General features: G+C 39.0%; 2 protein-coding genes across 2 annotated transcripts; one reads left to right on the top strand and one right to left on the bottom strand.

The window, feature by feature from the left end:
- Positions 1 to 642: 642 nt before the first annotated feature.
- On the top strand, positions 643 to 21,629 carry stk39 (serine threonine kinase 39; the record flags this gene model as incomplete). The annotated part of the gene is made up of 18 exons (XM_079230764.1): positions 643 to 752; positions 2,591 to 2,699; positions 2,953 to 3,061; positions 3,640 to 3,778; positions 4,117 to 4,172; positions 4,491 to 4,600; positions 4,702 to 4,803; positions 5,172 to 5,305; positions 5,450 to 5,498; positions 6,169 to 6,234; positions 9,439 to 9,561; positions 10,268 to 10,297; positions 10,754 to 10,810; positions 11,725 to 11,786; positions 16,611 to 16,663; positions 16,821 to 16,889; positions 18,471 to 18,535; positions 21,555 to 21,629. 18 exons carry the CDS (start codon positions 643 to 645, stop codon positions 21,627 to 21,629), a joined length of 1,518 nt encoding a protein of 505 aa, XP_079086890.1.
- A 3,184-nt stretch (positions 21,630 to 24,813) lies between these two features.
- b3galt1b (UDP-Gal:betaGlcNAc beta 1,3-galactosyltransferase, polypeptide 1b) lies at positions 24,814 to 25,806 on the bottom strand (the record flags this gene model as incomplete). Its single annotated transcript, XM_079230343.1, has 1 exon — positions 24,814 to 25,806. Exon 1 carries the CDS (start codon positions 25,798 to 25,800, stop codon positions 24,814 to 24,816), a length of 987 nt encoding a protein of 328 aa, XP_079086469.1. The 5' UTR covers positions 25,801 to 25,806.
- Positions 25,807 to 27,571: the final 1,765 nt, after the last annotated feature.

The raw sequence follows: 27,571 nt of genomic DNA, 5'->3' as shown, positions 1-27,571 counted from the left end.
GTATTATTGTCTCACATAAAGAAGCTGCCAAGTCGTTTTACCGGATACTAATAAATCATCTTCACGGCAGTGTTTTGATATGATAGTGTCTCAATAAATGTACTGAAACACACACTTAGTTAAAACCAGGATGCCCTTGAATCAACGAAGATGATATTATATATTTACTTCAATCAATGTCTCTCTGTGTTGTTGAACATCTGTGGCATCGGGCCTTTGTGAAGCCAACCGGCATGCCGCTGGTAACGATACAGTGAGCGTGTGTGTGCGCGCGCATGTGTACGGTCCGTTATTTTCCGGGTTGTGTGTCTCATCGCTGCAGCCACCAGATGACATTTGTGCTGAGGAGGTGAGGTCAAATTTGACTCTCTCTCTCTCTCTCTCTCTCTCTCTCTCTCTCTCTCTCTCTCTTTCTCTCTCTCTCTCTCTTTCTCTGTCTCACTCTCACTATCACTCTTCCTCCCTCTCCCTCTATCTCCCCCTCTCTCTCTCTCTTTCTCTCTCTCACTCTCTCTCTCACTCTTCCTCCCTCTCCCTCTCTCTCTCTCTCTCTCTCTCTCTCTCTCTCTCTCTCTCTCTCTCTCTCTCTCTCTCTCTCCGTCTGCGAGAGAGGCTTCTAACTAGCGCAGAATCATCCTCATCATGGCGGATCAAGGCGAAGCTCCGGCTCCGGTCCTCCACCCGCAACCAGCGCTGACAACCAGCTGGCCAATTACCAGGGAGTCGTACGAGCTGCAGGAAGTCATAGGTTAGTACCCGGAGATGTGATGCACGCTGTAAATTAGCACAGAAAGGCATTCCGCCGCGGTTTGTCAACCGGGAATGAAGATGAGAGGCCTACCGGCTTTTTAAATAACATACATATATACCAAATATATAGATATATCTATTCAGTCGCCTCCTCCAGTGCAATGCGGATGTTACCGGAGACCAGCGGTCTACATCAGCTGTGTTTGTGACCCTGATGAAGTCAAATCTGTTGAAATGCAGCTACTGCACGTGGTTGTAAATGTCACTTTCCCTAAGTGCGATCTTAGCCGCTTGGATGCCAGTTTATGGCACGTGTCCAGTTTATTAGCCATTAGTAACATCACAGATGCTGTGTGTAAAGCCCACAACGCTCACGTGTGTTATCTGTGATGGCACTTAAACAGAATTAAATAGCTTATCCTATCAACTCACGACAAGTGGCCATGTTTCAAGTGTAACATGTAGCTAGGCTAATCATTGTTTATGTTTATGATCATTATAGTAATTGTGGAAAAAGTAATTGTGGAAAAAGTATTTTAGCATCACTAAAACTTTGAGTTAAACCTAAATGAAAAGTAAGGGACTCGACTCCTTGCAGGGCTGTAACTAACTATTATTTTTGTTATTATTATTAGAATTTTTTTGTTACTCTATGGATATTTTTTTACATGATTTATTTAATCAAAAAGTGTGAAAAATGCCCATCATATTTTCTCACAGCTGAAGAGTGGTGTCTTAAAATGGGTCTTTATGTCTGACCAAAAGTCTAAAAATATATATTTAATTCACCGTAAGTCTTTACAATAGAGAAGCTGCAACAAACACATTTTAGGATTTTTTTGCTTCATGACCTAACTAATAATTGTTGCCGATTCATTTTCTGTAATTGATTAATTTACCTATTATTTAAGCTCTTACAAAAGCAATGTGTCAAAGGCAGAGTGAATTTGCACACGGTTTAACTGGTTTATACACAGAGCTAGAATAAACCCATTTGACAACTTGTAGTCTCGATGTTCAATGCACATTGTTACCATGATTGACCTAGGGGTTGATGTGTTTTTGGGACTATTACTTGGTGGCATTTCATTATGAAATAGTATATATAGCCTACTGTAGTATTTTCTGTGGTATTTTCTTCCTGTAATTCAACTTTTTTTGAGTTAAAAAAAGTTAAGTGTCCCAGCATAAATCACAGAATGCTCAATTCCAGTCTTATCATGAATCGTTTATTTTTAAATTCCCAAAAACTCAACGATGAAAATCTCAAATGGACTGAAAAACCCCAAAAGGAAGTTGCCTGAATATTTTTGGCACATCCTTGCACAGTGCAGATGAGCGAACAAGTCGTATCATTACTGATAAGAAGTAGCGCCCCAGCTGTGTGCTGCTGACTGTGGTGAGTTGGTGAGACCCCCCCTCTCTGTTATCGTAATCAACTGGTAAGCAGTCAGATCTCATGTGTTTTCTCCTTATCTACCACTAACAGTTGGAAAGCAATATGCTGTGTGTCACAGCTTCTTGGTGTGAACAACTTCCCCACTCCAGCGTGGCCTGATTTGCAAGGAACAAAGTAAACAACCCATATCACATTGCAGAAAAAAAAGTTCTGTACTCAAAGTCAGCTTATATCATTGTCAGCCAGCACACATGGAAGATGAATACCATAACATAAACACAAAACCAGAGGAACAGAGGGCCAGACAAATACCAGAAAGCCACAGAGCGATGCTGAATTTAAGAGTTAAGAGACAATATGCTTCCAGCTGTGTGTGCTGTGAGTCCCTTTTTGCTCCTCACCACTTTGTCTGTACTCTGTTGTGCCTCTGATTCCAGGCAGCGGGGCCACAGCTGTGGTGCAGGCAGCCCTCTGTACCCCCAGACAGGAGCGCGTCGCCATAAAGAGAATAAACCTGGAAAAATGCCAGACCAGCATGGATGAGCTATTGGTGAGAACAATAAATACAGACTTATTTTCTAAGTGGGTGTTTTTGTATTACTATCTAATGCTGCACTGCTACTTTTCGTCTGATACATATAATTATTGTTGCAAGGTTGTGTACTATGTTGTAGTATGTCCTATTGCTATGGCTTCTTTTAGATTGTTACAAACAAAATACAGGTTGTGACTAAAAGACAAGTTCACTTAAATCTGTCCATTTTGACATCACTTGTCGTCCCGTTGTTTCTCTCTCACAATAGAAAGAAATCCAAGCTATGAGCCAGTGCTATCATCCCAATGTTGTGACCTACTACACCTCCTTTGTAGTGAAGGATGAACTTTGGTTAGTCATGAAGCTTCTGAGTGGAGGTAAGCTTCTGCTGCCAGATCCGACCTCTGGCTTGATAATACATGAAAGCTCAGTGAATGTGATGATAATACATGTTTGTGCTTTGATCTGCTAATGACAATATAACAGCTGTCTGGGTTACAACTGAAAAATGCAGTCATACACTGTATGCAAATTGTCTTTTGATTACTTTAATTACCATCATATACTTATGATTTAAATGATTGAAAAAGAGCTATCTAATGAGTAATTAACCACTGGCTCCTTATATATATCTAAAACACATCAGATCTAAATCTGTAAAAAGTAGACTTTCAGCACAGTATTTAGACTGGCTTTTTGAAGTGATAAGGAAGCAGTAGCACAGTCTTGGTTGCATGTTATTGTAAAAAGCTTACGGCGCTTAAAGTTACCCATTTTAATCTACTGCCTTTTACATTTCACTGTCTAAAGGACAAAAAACAATTCACCGAAGCAGAATAATTTGTGCTTGGATATTGATCATGTAATGATGTGTAACATTGCAACTGATTTGTGTTTGTTATTAATATGTGAAAAATAAACTGAATGTCTTTGTTGTTCCGTGGTGTCTGTTTAGGCTCTATGCTGGATATAATTAAGCACACAAACAAAGAAGAGGACAGAAATCGGGCGCTCGATGAGCCTATAATTGCTACTATATTAAAAGAAGTTCTCGAGGGCCTGGACTATCTGCACAGAAATGGACAAATCCACAGGTAACATTTTTAACATTTTAACTTGTTGATGAGTAGTTGTTGATTAGTTTATTGTATGAAAGAAAACAACTAATTTGAAGACAACTTAGCAACATAAAAATGCCTGAAGTTGGAAGAAAATGTAAAATGAAAACCAATCAGCTAATTATACGTATTGGCAAGTTGTTCTCTGAACTTCCTGCATTTCAAGGTCACTGAGAGGCTCAAAGCCATCAGCCCCTTGGGCAAAGTTCCAGATGGTGGTGGGCTGCGGTGGGACTCGTTTACACGAACGGAAGAATCAATGCTGCTCCACATGACTTTGTTGCTGGACTGTGTTTGTGTTTTGTTGATCTCAGGGATGTGAAAGCCGGGAACATACTACTGGGAGAAGAGGGATCTGTTCAGATTGCAGGTGTGTTGAACATGATACTACTGTTGCACTCTGTTACACTCACTGTTTTATTTAACTCATTACAACTAAAAGCATGACTGCTGAAAAGATGAAACTGAATTCACGGATTTTAGAAACTAATGAAGAAGGTGATGTATATTTAGATGAGGTTACCTGTCACAGGTGAAGGTAGTTTGACACAGAATTTTGAATTTACATTCATACATATCGTCTCTTTCATGTTTGATGAAAAAAGCCTTGACTGAAAGCGGGATCATATTGACATACCCGTTCGATTCAGGCATGAACGTTGTGTTGGTTGTTCATCTATATTTTCAGATTTTGGAGTAAGCGCATTCCTAGCCACAGGGGGAGATATGACTAGAAATAAAGTACGAAAGACCTTTGTTGGCACGCCATGTTGGATGGCGCCGGAGGTGATGGAACAGGTGAGTCTATCTCTATCCAACTCCAATTTGGTGAAAAACATAAAGCCCGAGAGATTTAAGTGTATTTGATATCCCAGATTATTGTAATTCTATACCCACAGGTTCGAGGCTATGATTTCAAAGCAGATATATGGAGCTTTGGAATTACAGCCATAGAGTTAGCAACAGGCTCTGCACCCTATCACCGCTACCCTCCGATGAAGGTGAGTGTTCTGGATGTTATCATAGGGTGGTATTTAATCAGTGTGGTGTCCTAATCACAGCTATCTTTGTGGCTTTTACCAGCACTCTCAAAGGAATGAAGAAAGCGATGAACTCATAGTTTCGCAAACTTTCCTCTAAAACAACATGGAGACTTGACACATTCTGACTTGCTTCTTTTGCCTCTAATTGGGAAACTAAACCACTAATCAAGAGGCAACCTTTTATCGAAGGAAACCCGTTGCTTTCACTCTCTACAACATTTCTTCTACAGTTCCTGCTTTGAGTTTATTTTCCTCCCGTACAATATTTGTGTTGCTGCTGAAATGTGGGGGAGGTTTTGAGCATTTTCTTTTTTTGTGTCTTTTAGGTTTTAATGCTCACCCTACAGAATGATCCACCCACTCTTGAGACGGGCGTAGAAGACAAGGAAATGCTAAAAAGATACGGCAAATCGTTTAGAAAGCTAATAACTATGTGCCTTCAGAAGGATCCTGCCAAAAGGTTAGCGTCACTTTCCATATATCAACCAAATATTTCAGTGTAGAGAGCTGATGCAATTTGTGATCAATAAAAAACACCTGGTTGACATTCAGAGAGAGCTGTGTTGGAATGAATTTTCAACAGTGTACTTTTCTCTATCTTCAGGCCAACAGCCGCAGAGCTTTTGAAGTGTAAATTCTTCCAAAAGGCCAAGGTATTTGTTTCATCCATCTTTGCAGGTTTTTTATGTTTTGTTATTTTCGCTTATGGCCTCATGCCAACTCCAACAATGATTTAGCCCTGTATGTTGAAGTTTTTTGATAATGATGGTTATGCATACTTTGATACATCAGCCAACAAACAGTATAACAAGTGAAGACCACTATATTTGTCATCATATACTATTGCAGAAATAATGATGGAAAAAGGAAAATGTAAATCTTTCCCTCAGTTCTATATCTTTTGCTGTGTTCGCACTACGAGCGACATAACAACCGGCTCCAGGTCATTTTCAATGGATGCCGGTGACACAAAGCTATAAACTGACCCTTGACATTTGACGGGCATGTACCGCTACAAATCAAAGTTAAGCTGGTCTCAAATGTATTCAGTGCTCCAACAAAGTGGTGAAGCATCGACCAATCATATGTTTTGTTTCACCCTCGGTCGTTCCGTCCGAGCAACGCTTCAGCAACACTGTTTCCATTCAAACTGGTTTAGTCACCGGACTAACTTAACATTCTAAAGAGATAACTTAACCTTCAAACTTCCAAACACCATTTAAACTTTTTGTGACTCATCTTAAGGTTTTGATTAATTGTATCTGTCAATTCACACATTTTAATAATGAGATTTTAATTTGCATTTTGATTTTTCTCTTGCAGAACAAAGAATATTTGGTTGAAAAGCTTCTGTGTCGCGCACCAAAGATTTCTCAGAGAGCGAAGAAGGTATGTTTACACAAACAGTCCCTGTAAAATAACTCCGTTATTGACTAAACATGAACAAATTATGGCAGAGTGCTGGGATCGACTGAAGTCCACCAGAGTGTTGCATTTACAGTCAACACGAGCTACGCACTCTGACTTTCTTCAGTACCTGAAACACTTTGTGCCTACACTGTTGTGTAGCTTATGTAAAAATATGGGCCACTGCAGCAGGAGAGTCAAACGGCACATATGGACTTACATCTTGCATCAGTAGCTCTCAGTGCAGCTCTCTGTATGTGGCACACTAAACAACAAACAGGATTAAATGAATTGATAACATTAGGTAACACAAAGGAGCACTTTATTGTCCAGGTTACTTGCTCAGTTGCCCACTGGTCACAGTTTAATGGGAGGAAGTGCAGTTTTCAGGCACAGCTGATATTGGCTTGACATAACACTCCGCCTGGATGCCCAGGACAGGAATGGGATCAGAGGGCCATTGCCGGAAGGCAGAGTGGCCACGTGGAGGGGTGGAAATTCACTGACTGCTCGGGAGTAAATGGAGGGCATGGTGGATAGCAGGGCTCCTACTGTGTGTGACGGTAATGCTACGCACAGACAGGACCGGGTGTCAATAAAGAGGTAGTGGCACAATGTTGTTGAGGTTTGTTGACGGGTAAAGTGGTCACTACAGGCATATTTTGCAGTCACTACAATGAATGGAAAAGCACTTATGGCTAATTTATTACGTTTTGTTAATAAAGTGTATTATAGCATCACAATTTGGACTGTATTTACATCTATGAATCAAATGATGTGAAACAATGGCCCAGTTTTACGAGTAGAACTTAAATGTTGTGGAGTAATTTTATCCCAAAATGGAAATGAACAATTACTGAAGGCTTACTGTTATCAATACACTTTAATTTGTATGTGGGAAAAATATGTCTGATTCGGTAGATGAACTGTACGACCCACAGAGCCAGTGTCCTTGTTGCCTGGTGTTGATTTGACCTACAGAGTCCTCTACATTATTCATTCAGCAAACATGACCCAACGCTTGCAGACACAAGCAACACTGCAGAAATATGGTCATCTCAGGATGCCGTGACCTCTTTATATCCAGAATACTGCAGCCTCACTCTCCTAAAATCTTGTCCTTTACTCCGAAACTTGCTTGATCTATTTGAACTGCACCTTTTTTCCTTGGCACACACGCTGCAGCTTTCAGTCCTTGTTTCTGTCCTTGGCTCTTAATGCATAAAGTTGGTGCTTTGCGGGTTGGGTCTGATTCAAGTGATTTACTAATGAGTATTATAGCAGGTTGGGCAGCGCTGTTTGACTCTCATAACGATTTTGCTGGGTGCAGGTATTAAAAACCCATCACTTGTGCCGGTACCAGTTACTACCAGCAACTTTTGCGAATGGAGACACAAACATAATCTTTTTAATGTGTAACAATCTGAACTGGACTGGACTGCTTTGTGGAAACGCAGCTTTAAAGCCAGACCGCTGATGGTAAATGGAACCCAAGTTCTCCTTGAACATACTACAGTGAATGAAAAGGAGATGACAGATCCTCCAGTCAGCTGTCACCAACAAAGTCATTTAAAATGAATACTTGGATGAAAAGGAGGGAGAAACTAGGAAGGGCATGAGGAAAACAGGAAATATTCTCTAATTGCCTCTTATTTGAAATATGAATGTCAAAAAATGTTCAGAGTCATTTAATATGAAATTATGAACTGCAAGGACGTGAGTTGAGTAACCAGCAGAGGGCACCCTGACACCCACAATATTGTCTCTATTGTTTAAATTAAGCATTTTGGCATACAACCAATGTGGGCTTGAATAAACGATCTGTTACTGAAAAGTTGGAAGTTGGATTGATATTGAGTCCAAATGTATGGTCCTGTGTACACATCATTATGTTTTACTGATTACGTTTCGTATGGATGGCTTATGAAGCTTGATCCCAAATACAGGACATTTTACCTGAAGGTGCATCAGTTAACATCAGTTATTGTTCTCTGTAAATCTAAAGACTTTCACATTCTGAACAATGTTTCTATTCATAGATTTTCATACATTTGCAGTGGGATGATTTTGTTGCTGCGTGTCTGGTGATCATGTGGCTGCTGATCTGTGTCTGATTTGCTCAAGTACCCTAGGCAGAACTGGGGGAACCTTGGCTCTGTGTCTATGACAGTACCACAGCGGTAGTGCTTCTTTAACTTGACCTTAGTTTAACGCTGGGGTATTTAAATACCCTGGCGCTTGTGTGGCTTCCAGTTACATGTATGCTGTATTTCCTGTAACACTGGTGTTCTCATATCTCACCTCATACTGCATTACGAGTCACGTGTTTCTTGCCCCCGGACTGTAGAGCTGCAACACATGACTTACCTTCTTTATGCTGGTAACATCCAAAGTCATATTACTACTGGTGTTTTTAACTAAATCATATTTCTCACTCTGACATAATTTATAGAGTTTACCCGTGTACTGTGCTGTACTCACTGTGCTGTTCCCAAGCTGAGCCTACTCAAGTGATACAATTACTTGAAGCAACTGTCCGGTTTCTATTGTGGTACTGAGCAGACAGTTACTGTTAGCAAAGTGTATATCACCAGTATTGTGATGACATTCATACCAGTAACCTTTGAAAATGAGCCAATAGTATGTATAACCTACAATATGTTTGTTAAGAGAGATTTGAATTACTACTACATAACACATTATTTAGTTTTTTAAAGAAACGTTTTGTTAACAGAACACTTTATTTTTACCGACGTAGGCAGTTATCATGTTGCAAAGTCAAAGGTTTTTTTCAATAATATTTGTAGATTTTGTGAAATAACAAGAAGTGTTTTTTTGCTATACCAAGATTTTTTTGGGGTAAAAACTGCAAAATGTGGTATGTAGTAATAACGAGAAACTGGCCAGATTCTTTGGTGGCATCACTAAGTAGAAGTCAGATTTATTAAACAGGCTTAGTGAGTTGAATGTGGCGTTGTAAATGTACTTTTAATGCTGCAAACATGCTGCTGGGGTTGCCAGTTGTTTTTCTCATGAAGGGGATCCTTTAGTTCAGCTTCTCACAAAGGTTCCAGTGCTCTCACTTAAAGGCTTGTAAAACCTACGAGAATCATGGGTAAACCACGTGTTCAGTTAAAAACTATGAATGACGTCATTAATGAGTGCGGGTTGTGTGTCCCGGTCCAGGTGAGGAGAGTCCCAGGCTCCAGTGGCCACCTGCACAAGACAGAAGATGGAGACTGGGAGTGGAGCGACGATGAGCTGGACGAGAGCAGCGAGGAGGGCAAGGCCGCGGTGAATCAGGGCAGGGTAAGTGGGACGCCACAACGGGCAGCCTCGTCATTGTATATTCTTTCATATTTATCATTCATCATTCATCACCGAGATTATTTTATTGATTCAGTTTCATTTGTCATTGTAACAAAACTACAACATGCACATTTATATTCAGATTTAAGGTGTTATTAAGGTGTTGTTTCGTGTCTAACCTGTAGATCAAACCGTTCTGTAGCCTCCCCTCTGTCTTTGACCCTGTACATTCCTTCCCTCCCTGATCACTATGTTCTTTTTGGAGAGCAGATGGCTTATCTCCGCCTGTCATAAGGTCGCTGTAATGAGCTGTAAGATTTTGAGACAGGAGGAAGTAGGCAGCCATGATCAAAGAGCCCTTTGATAAAGATCCCCAGCTTTAATATATGATGCAACAAATCATATGTTACCAGAAGTTGTGATTTAATATGAATTAAGTTGTTGAAGATAGTATTTTAGAAGGATGGGTTTTTAGTTTCCTTTCATCGATCACAGACTTTTTTTTTTTTCAGAGGTTGTACTGTTCTTTTTTCAGAAAGAAAGAAAAATGAAAAATAGATTTGGACTGAAAGATGGAGAAACAGATATATGAAAATTAAAGTGTACATTACAATATTTCCCCTTTGAGAAACTGAAAAAGAAAATAAATCATTATTATTGCTGTGTGATATGAAAATGTAAATGTGTTTTTGATTTTTCCCTCCAGTCACGAAGGGTCAGAGATGAGGCCAAAGATGTAAGTTAGCATTCTCATATACCAATTTTTAAATGCAAAAATATCTTTTTTGGTGGAAAGCCAAATAGACTGATAAACCTTACCTTTCTGCTGCTGTATAATTTGATAGCTTGGCAGAAGGGTATATTTGGCAATGCAATTAGATTGCCTACTTTGGCTGAAACTTGTGTAAGAATAATGAACACAATTATGAATGTTTATTGCACCACAAACATTTTTATGCAGTATAATCAAAACAGTAAAGCACCTGTTTTAGAGAGTCTAACGAAACCAGAAAATTGCTCCTCATTGCTCGTTTTGAGATGACTTTCTTGTGTCAAAAAAATGATATAATATATATATATATATATATATATATATATATATATATTATATATATTTTTTTAAATTGTATTTCTTCTTACCAAGGATGTAATAGAATTTTCACAATAATGCCTCTCATTGTGTTCCTCCTAGAATGAGGAGAATGCCAACAATGTCCCTATTGAAGGGTTGTCTATTCAGCATCCCCAGGTGAGGGATTCAGCAGCAGCACTAATTTGTCATGATTCAATGACCTTGATGCCACAGTGATTGTCTGTGTGTGTTTGTGTACATCCATGGGTGTGTATACTGCGCTGTGCTTGTGTGTGATGTGCACGCGTGTAGGGAGACAGATATGTGCTTAAATGTTGGTCTCATGGAAGGATGCTCTCAGCACTAATAGGAGTAAATGGCTGTCTGCCTGACAACGCCAACTCAGTACCCGGGGGTATCTCATCTAAAGACTCACCGCCATTGCAACCTATTTTCTAAGTCCTTCTGTTTTTTAAGAAGCCAAAGCAGTTTGAGGTGTAGTCTTGTTCTCTAGTCAGGAATGAACACTTACCTTTACTCAGTCATTTCTTCCCCCTAAAATCCATTATTTGCCATACAAAGAGGTAATTAGTAATATGGTACTGATAACGGTGATAGATTATTGTACAATACAACTTTATGTATTGTAAAGCCGTACTAATACTGATGCATTTTCTCAGTCTCTTCCACACAGTGAAGCATCCAGCTTATTAATTAAACGCTGGTATCAGATCGGTATCGGTATTGGACAATATTCAAAGCCTGGGTATCGCTATCAGGACTGACAACAAGTCAGATCGTTGCATCCCTTATGTATTGTTCCTTTTCTTTTCCCATACAACTTTTCCTACAGCTGCGACAAACAGGAAACATTTGTCTGAATACATTTCAAAATAAACCACATGGGCCGAATGTGCCGCACAAAATGTTTTCGGACTATATTTTCGTCTTGCAGAACCTCTTGCTATGCAGTACATGCTGTGAACTAAGCTTCTTTCTCTTTTCCATTTAATATGTTTTTGTTTGTCTGGTCTCTCAGTCCATTAGTGTGCCACGTAAACTGCCTCATCATCGGATGTTTTCTCATGCAGGTTGAGCCGTATGGGAAGACACCCTACATTCAAGGTGCTGTGAACATGGTGCTACGGCTAAGGTGAGACCGATGTCTCTTTTCAGATCGTTTTCTCAGTCCCCGGTCGATACACAAGGCCATCTTCAGAAAAGCTTGATTTTGATAACTCACACTCACAGTCTTAAAAAGCAGTTTTAAATTGGAGGAGTAAAAGCTGAAATGCAGAAAATTACTTATTATGTTTATGCATGCATCATCACTTCGCTTTGTCCTAAACATGCAGGCCAATAATAGACCTAATGATCTTCGCCTGCTAGGGGATCTGGCATTGTCAAGGATTCTTTCGGCTCCCTTTGCCTCACCGGTTGTGTCGTAGGGAGGAGTGGGTTACACTCCATTGGTTTTCTGGCTGGGCTCCACATTCTGCTTTCCTCCTTTCATGGCACCCTTTGCTTCTTCTTGCTTTGATTTCCCAGACGTTGCGGTTCACGGACATATTTTAATGGCAAAGTGGAAGCTTGTGATTTGGCCTCAGAATGATCAATGTAGACACTTCCTATTGGAAAACCACAAACTAAATGTAAATTACTGCAATTAAAACATAAACTTTCATTGAAGCTCTTATTGAATGAAAATAAATAATACTGTTATCCTATTAACTTTAGAACGCGCTTGTAAAAAGGTGTCAAAGCAGAGTTAGGTGGAAAATTAATTAATTTCTCAGAGAAATGCATTCACTATATTAACTATAATCCCAGCATTAGGCTGCCAGACCATCTCTCTGGTCCGTCAGATAGAATATTCAGTCTTAGAGATGCAAACATGTGACGGATGCCTTCTTAGATGTAAAGCCATGAAGCCTGATCACATTTTTTCTAATGCAGGTTTTTTCTAAAGCAAGTTTTCAAATGCTAATATATGTCCTGGTGGATTATAAAGGCCTTTCACTAGACACTCTTCTTTGACATGCTCCCCAGTATGATATAAGGGATGTGTTTGTATTATGCTTTATATTCCTCTTGATTGAAAAAAATACACTTGAAAAACACATTACATTATATTTGATGTCGCAGCAGGATAGAAAAAAACAAACATTTGAAAGGATTAATAACATATACATATCAAGCCTCTCTTTGTGTACAATTTATCCTGCAAATGCTGTTCTTCATGCCAACGAAGTTATCTCCATCTGAACAGCAGAGTCGTTTTAGGAGCATTCTGATTTATTTTTAATGGGAATTTTGGGATAAGGGCAAGGGAACAGGTTCTGAGCTATTTGTTTCAGATTGAGGAAATGTTTCTTGAAGAGAATATTCACTTTTCTTTATTGTTGAGAGAGTTTTGGTGTGTATGTTTTTAAAGGTAATCAGCATAGACGGTATTATAGGAGAGACTGCATCACATTTTTTGTTTTTTCTTTGCCTGTGTTCCTATGTTTTGGCGGTAGAAAAAGAGATATATGGTCACAAATATTGTGCGGTATTTAAGACTTTTATTTAGTATTTGTTGAAATTATCTTTACGTCCCAATAGCAATCAATAACTCAAATGATCTAACAAAAAAAATCTGATATCTGCGGCTGTCAGTACTGTAATATACCCGTCCAATAATTTGATTTGGCCCGATCAAATGATTGGACCGGCTATCTGCCCACCTGTCTGTGCATATTATTCCCATGCACTCATGTGCCACAAGCTGCTAGCTTAACAGCTGTGGGTACTAACAATAGCCATGTTCATTGTTTACGGCCATTTTAATAGGTTTACGTTCATAATTTGGGGGGAGTGGCTTTGGAGAGAGCCCTGAAGGGACAGACTGTCAGTGTTTCCAACTTGGCGACTTCATTGCTAGATTTTACAACTTTTGGATCCAGTGCTGCTCGCTGTTACCGGGAAAAGAGTTGGCAACACTGGGCTTAGTTTTTCGGAGTTTTCAAGTTTTGAAAGCTTTCTCGTGCTGGTTTCTCTCATCGACTGTATATAAGAAGTTGACTGTGACACCACCGATTGGTAGCACATTGTTTTTGTGTGCTTTAAGAGAAGATAGACAGCCGATATCTACAAAACTAGGCAATTCACTCAAAAACAGCCTTGACTTAAAAAGGCCTCAATTCAAAAGAGAAGTGTTCAACGATAACAGTTTTTTAACATCTGGATCTGGTTGTCAGTTGTCAGGTCAGATATAATAAACAACAACAAACAGTTGTCAAACAGTGAATCCATGAAAATAACTGCATCTGATAGAGCAAAATAAACAGCTAGTTGGCCTCCTCTCTATTCCAATAAGGGAGTTTTGCTGATTAGCATGCATTTATGGTAATACGATCCCCTCTGTAGCTGAAATGGGAGAACAGCAGCAGAATGATTGGATATTTGTCAACATTTAGCTTGGAACTCATTCAATCTTTTTTTTCTTCTTACAATGGCACAGAGGTCTCCTGAGAAGAGTATTGTCAGCAGTTTGAAGGAGAAGTTCAGGCTTGCATAATATGCTTGTTGTTGGTGCATTGTCATTGGAGCCTAAATCTTCAAAATAGCACAGATGCAAATTGATTTCACTGAGCAGTTCAGTCTGGAGGTGACATTTCGTTTTATAAGAGCTTTTCTCTCTAAAAACGTAACTACAACTTGACAAATGCCATGAATGCCTGAACTAATCTGAAAAAGCTTTAGAGAAACGTTAGTGCCTGCAATGTCACATATTAGCCTGAAGTTTACAGCTCACTGTCAGTACAATAACAAGCCCATGAACCCTCATTGGGTATCACCCCTCGGGATGCGCTAGCAATTAGTTAGAATGAATTAACTGGATGTGACCTCTGACAGCCAGCTTCCTTTCCAGTGCCGAGGGGCGGCTGAAGAAGGGAAACCCCTGTCTCATGCAGCATAAGCAAAGATAAGATCAGAGTTGAGAAGAAACGGGAAAATTCAAAAATAAAGACAGAACAGAGGACACAAAGAAAATACCATCACATGACTGGACCTCCAATATCACTAGTTAACCCATGCCAGGAAAACCCGCCTTCTTTAAAAAAAAATTATTCATGTATTAAAACCACAATTACAGGAATCCTACACAACAGATTGCCCTGCACCCTCTCCAATATACACACCCCACACCCTAAAACCCATCCTTTGCTTTATTTCACATTTTTGTAGGTACCCAAATGCATGTTTTTGCCCGCTGTGTCAATCCTGTCATGTCACCCAATGTATTTAGTTATGTCTTGACTAAATTCATTTGTCGTATCTGTCTTTGCATTTTGCCTGAAAATACCAGTTGGCTCCACTGCCACCTCTCTGACAGCCAGCAATGCATGTCTGTAATGTATTGACAAACCATACCTGGTGTACATGTGAAGCTATTTTAAAAGACTTCCCTTCCAGTCTTCGTTATGTTTGCCAATGAAATGTTTATTGAAGCCTTTACCTCAAATCACAGACCTGTTTAGATCACGCTGTACCTCTTTTGTTCAAAATGTTATAAACCTGTAGGATTATACCGTCATCTCACAGAGGCAAGCCGGTTCACAATGTGTCAAAATTAAAAAGTAGGGTTGGTGGTGGGAAATGCTAATTTTACTGCTGTTGAACTAGAGAAACATTGACTCTTCAGATGCAGATTTTAGGCATGATTTATTTGGGAAGGATTTTGATCCTCTTGACATACATGTTGCCTTGACAGCCTTGGCAATGGGCACCCTCTGCTTCCTCTGCGTCCTCTGCTGGGAAAAGAGAGGCTGTTTACGTCCATCTGCTCCACTGCTGCTCTGCTTTTTACCATGTTTTTTTCTTTTTCAAAATGTAACTCTCTAAAGTTGATTCACAGCTAAGCTGATGGTATATTGTCGCTCCCACTGTGTTGTATTGACTTTCTACTAACAAACTAATTGCAGATATGTCTTTACTTATGAACGTGTTGAATTATGGCTCTAATCTCAACTGAAAGTAGTGTCGTGGGCTGGCTGTGTTATTTATTTAACTGGTCTACAAACCAAATTAATCTTCTCCCATCACACTTCTTTTGAGCAGCACTACACATCCTGCATTTATTACTGCTACTCCCCCGTCACCCACACATTTTAAAGACAGATTTCAAATGCATGTGATGCAAATGAATGCAAGCTGATGCTGCAGAGAGGCTGGAGGGCACATTTCATTGATGCAATCAAGCACGCTTGATTGATACGTGCCTGTTTTTATTTTTACTGTGGTCTAGGTTTGAGGATACGTGCCACCTCAAAGTAACTCAATGCAACTGCATTATAGCATTATGCAAACAATTTAAATCACATCTAATCTTCACAAAATCACAGAGCACATCATCTGAACAGTTAAATGATAAGCAGATGCCAACATTTCCTGCAGTTCTTCATGGACACGTGTCACAAGGGGGGCAAAAAGGGCGGCAAGGCGTGGACAAAGGCACCAAACAACTCACAGACAAAGATTGTGAAGGCTGGTGTACATAGTGGATTAAACATTTTGCAGTTATTATTATATTTTCCAAAAACAGGGTCCAAAGTAGAGCAAATATTGGACTACCATTTGTCAGGTGAACACAAACACAACAAATGAATGTTCTTTGCTTATGCTGCTTGATGAGTAAATATATCAGCAGCACGTCCAGCACATCAATTGATGATACTATGTCAATGTTGTGTTTACAGCTTGTTTCCACTGCCCCCAAGTGGCCAAAAACAATATATCATTTACACTCATTCCTTGTCTCAAGGGTGTTTCCTAATGTTCTGCAGCTTCAGTCATGTTTCTGCTTCCTTTAAAATTAAATGTTGCTGCTTGTTTTTGCTGCCACATGAGACCCTTAAAATATCAATTGTTAATAGACAGTTAATATGACATTTTAGATACTACATGCAATCATGCCCTTCTGACTCTTTTTCAGGAACTCTAGAAAGGAGCTTAATGACATCCGGTTTGAATTCACACCTGGGCGAGGTAAGATTTGAATGTGCTCTTCACTTTGCGATAACATCTTTGTGTGGGTAATGTCAGTGTTTGGTCTTCTGACAGTATCTAATTCAATAACCTAACACAATTACCTGCTAAGGGGAATGCTGCAGGCCTAATATTTGTCAATTTATTCCCTCACTAGACACAGCAGATGGCGTTTCCCAGGAGCTGGTCTCAGCCGGCCTGGTCAACGGGCTTGATGGTCTTATTGGTAATGTTACACCTTTTTATTCTGGTAAATTGTGTCGCCTGAATACATACTTATCTAAACCTATGGACCATAAAAAAACACCTTTTATAGAGTATCAGCATTTTCCTAGAAATGCCATTATAGTTTTATTTTATTTGGCAAGTCCACATAACCTGACATAGCTAAAATTGATAGAAATGACATTGCATCTCAAATATGATCATATATATATATTATTATTGTTATAAGTTATAATTTAGTTTAGGCTGGGGGTTGATTAAAAGGCTTGAGTTGAAGATGGCTAAAACTCCACCTTCTTGGCCTGTGCCCTGAGGAATGGGAGTATTAATATTAATATGAATTATTAATATAACTAGAGGAAGTGGATTAATTAATTATAAGAATAATAACTTGTGCTTTATGACACAGCCAGGTTTCAGTAAGACAAAATGTGTCAGAATGATTATCTGATATTAAATAACTTACTAGTTCAGCTTTAGATGACAGATATCTGATATTAAAGAGTTTAAGAGACTCACACACATGAACCTACAACTTACCCATACATACTGGGTCACACACAGACACAGACTGTATATATATACACATATATGTGTGTATGCATTCCAGAGCATACATGCTAATTACAGGGCGTGGTCAGATATTTAGTAACATCCACCTCTATTTTAAACATATTTTCTATTTTCTATTCCTTTCTCCATAAATTGTATGTTCTTGAATCATACTTAAATCTGGGATTTATTGCTGTAGTTCTCAAGATTCTTAATAGATAATTTTCAACATGACAATTGGAAGTGTTCCTACTCTGATATTCTCTGGCTTTAATTACAGAGTTGTTCTGTTGAAAAAAACAAAAAAACCCTCTCTAAACTTCAAGAAAAAACATGTTTAAGAATATGCATAATAAAAGGTAATTATTCTGTATTAGTTTCACTACAGTTCATCCAGCACTGCAAGATCAATCATTATATATATTTACAAATCATTTTTGAGATCAAGAAGTGTCTCATATTTATTTTCCAAGCAAATTCTCCAAAATAGGGATTTTTTGTGAATTTCATCAGACATCTGTTTCCATTCTTCATCTGTTGTTTGTTTTCCCAGCTTTTCTTCCTGTTTTTTTATTTGACATTACAGCTGTTGTTTCTTCTTTCTCTTGTACGATTTAATACCATTGCTAATTGTATTTATTACATTTGTTATTGCAATTGCTAAAGACATGTTTCAAAAATGTTTTTTTTTAGTTTTTATAACTTCTTATTTGCAAGCATATTATATTTTTTATAATTTCTTATTTGCAAGCATATTAATTAGTATATTTTCAAAAAAATCCATCTCATATTCAAGGAACATTTGCCAGAATCCTAACTTTCCCCTTTTTTCTTAACAATCCTGTTTTAGCCCATGTATTAAAGCGTATTTAAGCGTTTTGTAAAAAATATCTTATTTTTCTACTTTTAATATTGGCACTAAACGTATGTTCTTCTGTTGTACAATATGTACTAAAATGTGCTCTTTATTTGGTAAGACTTGTTTGATGCTATTTGAACATAATGCTATTGTACGCCCTCTACATGACAGTTGCTGCTAACCTTCAGAAGATTGTAGATGACCCAACTACCTACAAATTATTGACCTTTAAGCTGGTGAGTTTCCAGATGATTGATGGCTGATGATAACCCCCCTGGGTTGGTTCCGGTTGACAAAGTCAAGCCGTAAACTGCTTTTTGATGAAAGGTTAAGAGAGTAATGTAAGAGCTGGAGTTATTAGAAAGGCTTCAGCATGAACCAACATCTGTTGCTAAAGGTCTTTCACTTAATGAAACAAATTATTTATTTTAAAAATGTTGGTGTTACTTAATAGGGATGGAAAGAAATTAATTGACATAAGAATTGCAATTCTTACCCCAATGATTCTGAATTGAATTTATTTTTGTACTTAATTAAGTTATGTAGGTGGAAAAAAGACTAAGTGCCATTATAAGAACCTTTGTATGAAATTAGAAAAACAGTGACATTTGTGAGAAGAGAGAGATTCTTTTGGATTTGACAAAAATAGGTAAGTTCTGTTTTAATTGACCTTTCTGTAATTGTGGGTAAACAACATCTGTGCTTTGGGTCACAGTGCTTTACAAAGGACCTTTCTCCATGTTTGCCTCATCAGCAGCTAGTGATTGTTGCCGGAAGACCAGCCTCTGGAGAGGCAGAGTGAGGGCAGTACGGGGAACGCCATTTAGATATATGGGCATGCTGACATTTCCATATGTTGTTCCACTGCAGACATTGTAAAATCCTCACTGCGGCTTCACTGTGCCTTTCTGAACAAAGAGTTATGAGTGTAGTGTCACAAAACCCAGAGAGTGTGAATAATTACCCTCCCTCGCCACACAAACTGTTCATAACACTCTATGCAGGCAATTTATAGTGTGGGTGGCTCTCAAGTAACTTAATGACTTATGTGAACAAGAGGTCACCATAGACTATGGAGCTCACAGAGAGAGACCTGTTTTCACAACTGCACAGCTCTCAGTCTCTCCCCAATCAGGTGTGAATTGCAAGAGGTCGCGAGGTGTTAGGCCACCCATTCACGCTGGCTTTTCTACAGAAGAGCTTGATGAAAAAGAAAAACTTCCATAGACCTAGATCTAAATGCACAGAACCTTCAATATCGCCTCTGCGAATAGCATCTGAGCCGCCTAAAATTGGGGTGAGATGCAGGTGCTGGAAGGTTGAACTGTCGATAAAATAAATGCTTTTTTACTTGGAGCTGGTAGGTTTATGGAGGATGCACTTCAAGGCCACAAGTATGTGGACACCTCAACATAGTTCCAGCATGTTTGAACATTATAACCATGAGTGATTGTTGAACATTTTATTGCAAAATCATGGACAATAATATGCTGCAATAACAAGATCCATTCCTGGGTTTTTCCCATCCGGTCACAGGAGGAGGAAATATGGGCAGAGATGTTGGGTGATAAGTAGGGTTGGGTACGTCCGGTACCTACCGGACCGAAAAGCAACGCAGATTTCGGTGCTTCCTTCCGGTGCCTGAGCCGATTTAAATACTTTTTTTTTTTTACACTACTCTGTAAAGTTGCACGGTATATAGATACTAAAAAGGTAGCGCGGTGCCCGCACGCTAAAAACGATTATTAAAATAGCGCGGATCAGAGCACACTCGCTGCCCTGCTCTCTGTCTGCCTGCATGCAGAGCGGGGCTCGAGGGGGCGGGGCTTCCAGCGCTCACACAGACACAGTGCGCGCACACAGAGATCGCTGGAGACACGAGCACGAGCTTTTGAACGTGTCTGTTCTTTTTTTAAATATATATTTTTATAGTTTGAAGTTAAAATGTTTGAAGCTGTAGTTTGAAGCGTGTTTTGTATGTATTTATTTATTTATTTATATCTATAGTATACTTTAAACAGTTAATAATATTGTTCAATTTGAAGAAAAAAAATTGCCTTGGCAATAAAAAAGTATCGGTTCAGGCACCGTTTAGGCACCGGTATCGTTTTAAAAGTGTCGGTTTAGCACCGGTAAAAACCCAAACATACCCATCCCTAGTGATAAGGTCCGCTTGCAGTTATTGTTCATCCCAAAGGGGTTGCATGTTACCGAGGTCAGAGGTCCGGCCAGGTCAGGTTGTCATGTTGAAACAGGAAACTGCCTTAACCAAACTGTAGCCAATAAAGCTAGAAACACACTATTACATGAAATATTAATTGTATAATCTTGCATTAACAGATACTGGTACTCATTGGAACTAAGGATACTAGCTCAAACCATGAAAAAAACCTCAGACCAAAAGTACACATATTGTTTATACATATTTATAAGTGATATAAATGTACAGATATACAGAGATCTAATCACTTCAACTTCAGAATGCTTTATTTAAACATTTACATAATAGTGATGTTGTGACCTGATATACTGCTGCTGACATAGCATAACAACTGGGCTATATTGGCCAGATGTTACAATCCACATTGAAACACACTCTTTGTTATTTGATTATACGTGTGGAAGTTTATAAAACTTTTAGAAAAATATCATTACAATTTGCACAGCCTAAAAGTGATACTTCAAAACTATTCATTGTAAATAAATCTCATGAAAAGACCAAAACCAGCCATGCGTTAGTACATTTCTCAAGACTTACTTTAAGTAATAATTGGTATACTGTTATCAATTATCAATAATAACTAATAAAATAATTGTTTCCAAATACATTTCATACTTTCATAAAAAAAGAAAAAAGGTAAAATACGTTCTTAAAACCACTGGGCACTGTGGTTTTTATAAAATGTTACTTAACAGGAGAACATTGTCCATTTGCTGGGGATTATTTTTCTCAGATGCAGATTACACACAATTGAGAGGAACAAAATATATCAGGCTTTGGCGATACAGACACACTATTAGATGGTGGGATCAATACATTATATTTGTTTCTTTATTGTGTTTTTGAAAATAAGACTTGAGTTTGAAAAATCCACATTTTGGGAAATAATACACTTGTTTCAATCCCTTGGTTAATCCAGGGTGTCACACCACAGCGCTTCTAGAGATTTTGCCGGATTAGTGTTGTTGATGTTGATGAGAGTCAGGATGCGATGTAGCAACGTTAACTCTCACCATGTCTTCCTGCTCATGCAGGATTCTGGCTGCGACGACTCGGAGATCCCGGACGAGGTGAAGCTGATCGGCTTTGCACAGCTAAGTGTTAGCTGATGCCCTCTTCAAGCCTGAAGCAGGTGAGACAGTGGGGAGACAGTTCAGGGCAGACAGACTGAGGAACATACCATCACTTCCTGAAACATCTTCTCCTTTTCACCTTCCCTGACCCCAAGCTCGGCCACCGCCCCACCTACACCCCCTTAGCGCCAACTTCCCTGCTTACTTTCCCCTGACCTTTCACCTTAAAAACATTCCACGGCCTAGCGCACAAAGCGGGATCAGGAGACAGCCCAAGAACTTAAAGATGTACTCAGGTGGTGACACAAGGTGATTAAGATGTAGCTTTGAATGTTTTTTTTCTTTCTTTCTTTTACTTGTTTTACATCACATTACCTTTGTGTTTAGCAAAGCTCTCATTATTTATTGAAATGAGAAGGTATTTTTATGTTTTCTCATGCTGTTTTGTTGCCATAGTGAAAACAAATTGACTGGCATCTCACAAACGCACTAATTTGTGTTGTTTCCCTGAGGTCTTTGTCAGAATGTAAGATTTAGTTAATTTATGGGGAAAAGCACATTTTCATAACAACATAATGAATGTCTAAAAAGAGAATGAGTTGTATTTCTGTGTCAAGACCTGTTTTACACTGACAAGAAGGGAACCATGTGCTTGAGAGTGCAGGAATTAAAAGAAGAGACCTGGATGCTACTGTGTTTAATTTGCTGCTCTTGACAGTGCTAAAGCTTCAAAATGTTAGAGGTGCCTTGTTCATTTTTCTGTGCCTAAGAAAGTAGACAATGAGTAAGCATACACAAAGAGCCGAACCTGCTGATTACCATTTCAGTTCAAGTCAAGTATTTTAACTTAATGAGACAAGCTACAATGCACTTTTGGGCTGAGTGTGTGCACCTAACGAGCAAATGCTTAGCCCCTGGAGACAAGTTAACGTGTGCGCTTTTGTCATCAGACAAATGGAACATAACAGAACCTGCAGTCATGTAATCAGATCTGGTCGACTTGTCTTCAGATGACAGGTTAATTGGTAAAACCACAACAGTTTAATTTTCTTGCACTGTCCTGCTGCACTACAAAACCCTTTGTTTCCAAAAATGTAGTAGTTACTAAAATGTACTGTATGACAATGCATCTGGGGATGAAACCAAAAGGCGACTATTGAAAGGGGGACAAGCCATTTATTTGTCCAAACAAGTCCAGCTCTAAATTATTTTTAAGTATTGAGATGGTAAATATTAACTTCTACTTAATTCTTTATTATGAAGTAATTTATTGTGTTTTCTATGTACAGTATGTGTCCCATTTCAGCATATAACCCCTGTTCCCTCTCTGTAATCAGCTGATGTCAAATTTCTGACGAAAAGCCACAATAAAGAATTGCTATTATTTAAAAAAGGTGTGGAGTCTTTCCTATTAGCTCTCAGCGTCATACCCTACTCCGTCATAACTTGATACCACGTTTACTAAACCTCAAATAGCTCATGATTTTGAGGTTGATTTTTTAAATGCTATGATTTAGTAGATATTGACTATAAAAGGCCAACTCACAACTGCTACTTTCCCCCAAGTTTACAGCGTGGACTTTTAAGTCCAAATTTGCCTCAAGGGGCTTTACAATCTTCACAGCATACTACATCTCCTGCCCTTTCATTTAATTAAGAAAAATCTCCCCAAAAAACTCATCTCTAGTTATGCTCTTGTTAAATTATAATTTTAGATTTAGAACCAAATCTGCTGTTCAAGAAGCTATATGGGTTTTCTTCAGATAGCTAAATCATTTAAAATATTCCCTTCTGACCACAGAACAAGCGGCTCTTTAATTACAAACACAATTACTTCTTCTTCAATACACTTAAAGTAACACTGTACATTTATAACAGATAATTCAAAACAGGCAACAAGTGAAAGCAGTAGTATAACTTTAATTATTCAAGTATTTGTTTTTTAATATAAAAAACATACAATATATAACAACAACCCCTTGCGGGATGGATGCTTTCACAGTAAATGTCACATTAGCTTATAATACTACAAAACCCTTGAAAAAATTAAATGAAAATTTGGCCATGAATGCAACATTTTCTGAGAAGCACAACGTCTTTCCATGATGTCAGTAGCAGCGCTGCAGTAATCACTTATATGCCAGATACATACAATAATACATCCAGTCTGTGATGGCCTTAGCTACAGTTAAACTCAGACTTGTACAACATGATACTGTATTTCTCTTGATATATGGAGAAGGCGATGCGCTGAAATAGCTGCTGACATACAGCAATCATTAACCGAGAGCAGCAGCTGGAATAATGAGCTGGTAGCCGAGACACACAATTACCTCTTGTAGTACAAAAATGTCAAAGAGGAGACAAAAACAGAATGCACCTAAAAAAAAATAAAAAAAATGCATCTCTTTTTTGGAGAAAAGAGACAGTGAAGTTATACAAGTATGTAAACAAAAACATAAGGCAAAATTCATTTAAAGAAAAGAGCATCTATGTGGTTTAATTTTTACCAATGCAAGAGGAAAATTATCAATTGAATAATATTAAATTAACTTTCAACTTGGTCTGTTGGGAGACTGACAATATACTGCAGCACAACAGACAACCAGGTTTGTTGTTGGATATTACTATTATTTCCACTCTAGTTGTTCAGAAACTCTTCTTTCACTTGTAAATAATCATTTTAAAATGTTTAACATTATAGATGTGATATAATAATTTGAAACCTAATTGATTCCTGCACAGAAATTGTCTTTTGGCTTGCTCTCCTACAGGAAGATCAGGGTGCTAAGTCAGCAGCCATGCAGATGGTAGAGAACCAGTGTCTTGCTGCTCAAGAACACTTTAGCCAAGGTTGTCTGCTTCCAACACAGCCTCTACCCATCAGGCCACACTACTTAATGCTTCACACTGATTGGCTTAATGCTTATAAGGAATATTCTGCTTAAATGTGTACCTGGAATACAAAATGACCGTCAGTAACAAACACTACATTCTGAATATGCGTGAGAGTATGCTCTTTACAAGCCTCATGCATTCATTAACAATCATGAGGCATGATCAGCAGAAATAGACAAAGATGGATGTTAATGAAAACATGTTGTCATCAAATAGAGACTCACTGCAGCCTTCAGTGTTTTTACATTATTCAGTGTGATGAGATTTGAAACGGAGAAAAAGGCAAAGGAAAAAAGAGGTTGTTCTGTGTCCCTTGCGTCCCTTAACATCTCAGGTGCTTCTTGCTGGACATGTCGTTCCAAATGCGGTGCATCTCCTCCGGGGAGATCTGGTGCACGGTGATAACCCGTCTGTACCGGCAAAGACTGTAGGCCATTTTCCAGTGATTAAAACCACTGTTCTGATACGGGTGTATACCCAGCTTACGCAAACACAGTCCCACATACACATCCTCCAGGTGCAACAGTCTTGTGTGTAATGAAGCCTGGAAGATAAGCTCTGCAACGTCTGCTGAGAACACATAGCCAGTGCCTGAGCAGAAAGGTGGGTATTTACTGTCGGGATACAAGTCCCGGGACATATACCACTTACTGCGCATATCCCTTATGGGACCGCCGTTTATTACATAGCCAGTAAAATACCTCCTCCTTGGCTTGGAGGTGGGCTTCAGGAGCTTGTAGATCAGATTGTCCATGTTGATAAAGATGTCGCTGTCGGTCTTCATGACATACTGCGCTTTGGGGCAGAAGGTAGCCACCCAGCGCATGCCCATCATGGTTTTGAGGGTGAGGTTGTGGTAGGAATCAATAAAGTTCTCCACCACAATGTCATGGAAGATCTGGCTCTCCTGCTCCACCATCTGGTTCAGGACGGGATCTGTGTTCCTGCCCAGCAGAAAGATGGTGAGGATGTGGATGTCGCCAAAGGTGCTCTCATCCCCCCAGGTCTCCCGGATGGACTGCCGCGCATCAAACTCCTTGTGTGTGGTGCTAATGAGGATGACCAGGAAGGGAGCGGCACTTTCGCACTTCTTCGGCTCATTGATGACAAATTCAAAGGCATGTGGGTTAAGGGAGCGGGTGTGGATGTTGGTGAAGGTGATGTTATTTGGGGGTTTCGCAGTCTTACGTATAGGCACAGACATGTGGCCGACATAGGTGGACGTTGGGCGAGAAATACTCAAGTACCACAGAGCGCTCGCCCAGCAGACCACTGTCAACAGGTATAAACATGACACTTTTGAAGGCATTATGCAGCATTTAAGTGTGTTTCAATCAGCTGGATCTTATAAAGCTTTCTTTCCTTTAGCAATGTTTCACCCAGCCAGGCAGCATGAAGCTGCTCCAGCGTGCAGTTTGACATTAATTGTCAGTAATGGATTACTTCAGAGAGAAGTGATGCTGTTTGTGGTTTAATGCAAAGCACTTTAAAATCGTATGGATATCCAATTTCTCTTGATGACATTCTTGTTCTCCATTTACACCTGAAAGAAAGAGAGAGAGAGAGAAAGAGAGAGAGAGATACATATATTACATGTGTATATATGTATAGTAACAAGTTAACCAAATGCTGAGTATCGTAATATATTTATATAATAAATAAATAAATAATATCAATCATCACCAATCATTTGGAAAGGATACTAACGAAAGCTTCTAATCTAGGGGAGAAAGTCATAAGATATGTTATGTATATCTGAGCAAATATATCATGTATCCTGGCTTTTTAAGATCTCAGGGACTTTTCTATTTATTCAGGTAAGCCAGAACAGAAAATACACTTCACAGGAGAATAGCCATAATGTAATGAAACCCCACATTTATATCTTCAAAGCTGGAACGTAGAAAACCCGGGCTGAGCTGAAAAAATTATCCTTAATGACATGATTTGAAATCCATTTAAACATGAACTACATTACTTGCAGTCTATACCTATATTGTAAAGGAAGGTACTTTGTTAGACTCAGAGACATGACATTCACATCAAAGGATGAAGTACAAGCTTTGAAAACAATGTCTTCTTTGTAGAAAAGGGTATCTCCTACATGATAATAGTGGACGTTATGCCCGTGTACTGTGAGAATAACACCTTCTCATCATGTGACGACATCTATAATGTTTTTTTGGTGTCAGTTTGAGAATTGAGTCTTACAAATGTTATTACTCTCAGTTTATGTTCCCCTTTCCCCAGAGTCTTTCAACAAAACTCTTATGTTCAGAGTATTTGCTCAGAATATCAGACTTCTCCTCCCCTTGTGAAATTACAGTTGGATCTCATAGGATTTAGAGAAACAAACGATTGTTCCCTTTACCAACAGTTTACTCAGACACCAGAAATACACAGAGATTGCAATATGTTCTAATACCAGAGGAGGGTAAGGCAGAGAGAAAGAACACAGAATAACGGGGCCACGACTGTTTGCTTTGAGGTTAATAACACGGTGAAAACAGAAACCGATGCCAAAACAAGGCACATACACGTACTGTGTGCACATGTACACATGTTCAAATAATACACAATAACCACGGCCAGCTGATAGCAAGCAGTCTCTATGTCCCACATTGTTCCTTTGAAAAATATTCACAAGACAGAACCTCCCAGCACAAACACTTCTAAGCACACACACACACACACACACACACACACACACACACACACACACACACACACACACACACACACACACACACAATGTCTTGTCTCTTCAATGACTTGTGTCCTGACGAACCATGGCTCGGAGAAACGGCTTTTTTACTCTCTATCAATCGAACCAAAAGACAAGTCACTAATCTGTGCGACTGTGCATCATTCAGTGCATCACTTTATATTCAGACATTTTTGTGTGTGTCTTATCTCCGTGGGTGAGACAGAGATATAAATGGGTCTATTTTCTATTGAGTCGGATGGCAGCATATATCAGTTGGTGAGATATTAACAAGATATAAGTGGGAGAAGGAACGACGGGTATCAGAGAGAGCTGGAAGGAGGAGAGACAGAGAGATGTAAATCCTGATTATGAG

Source organism: Taurulus bubalis (assembly GCF_910589615.1).
Source record: "Taurulus bubalis genome assembly, chromosome: 15".
In the NCBI taxonomy this organism is placed as follows: Eukaryota; Metazoa; Chordata; class Actinopteri; order Perciformes; family Cottidae; genus Taurulus; species Taurulus bubalis.
This window is presented reverse-complemented; position numbering and strand designations above follow the sequence as displayed.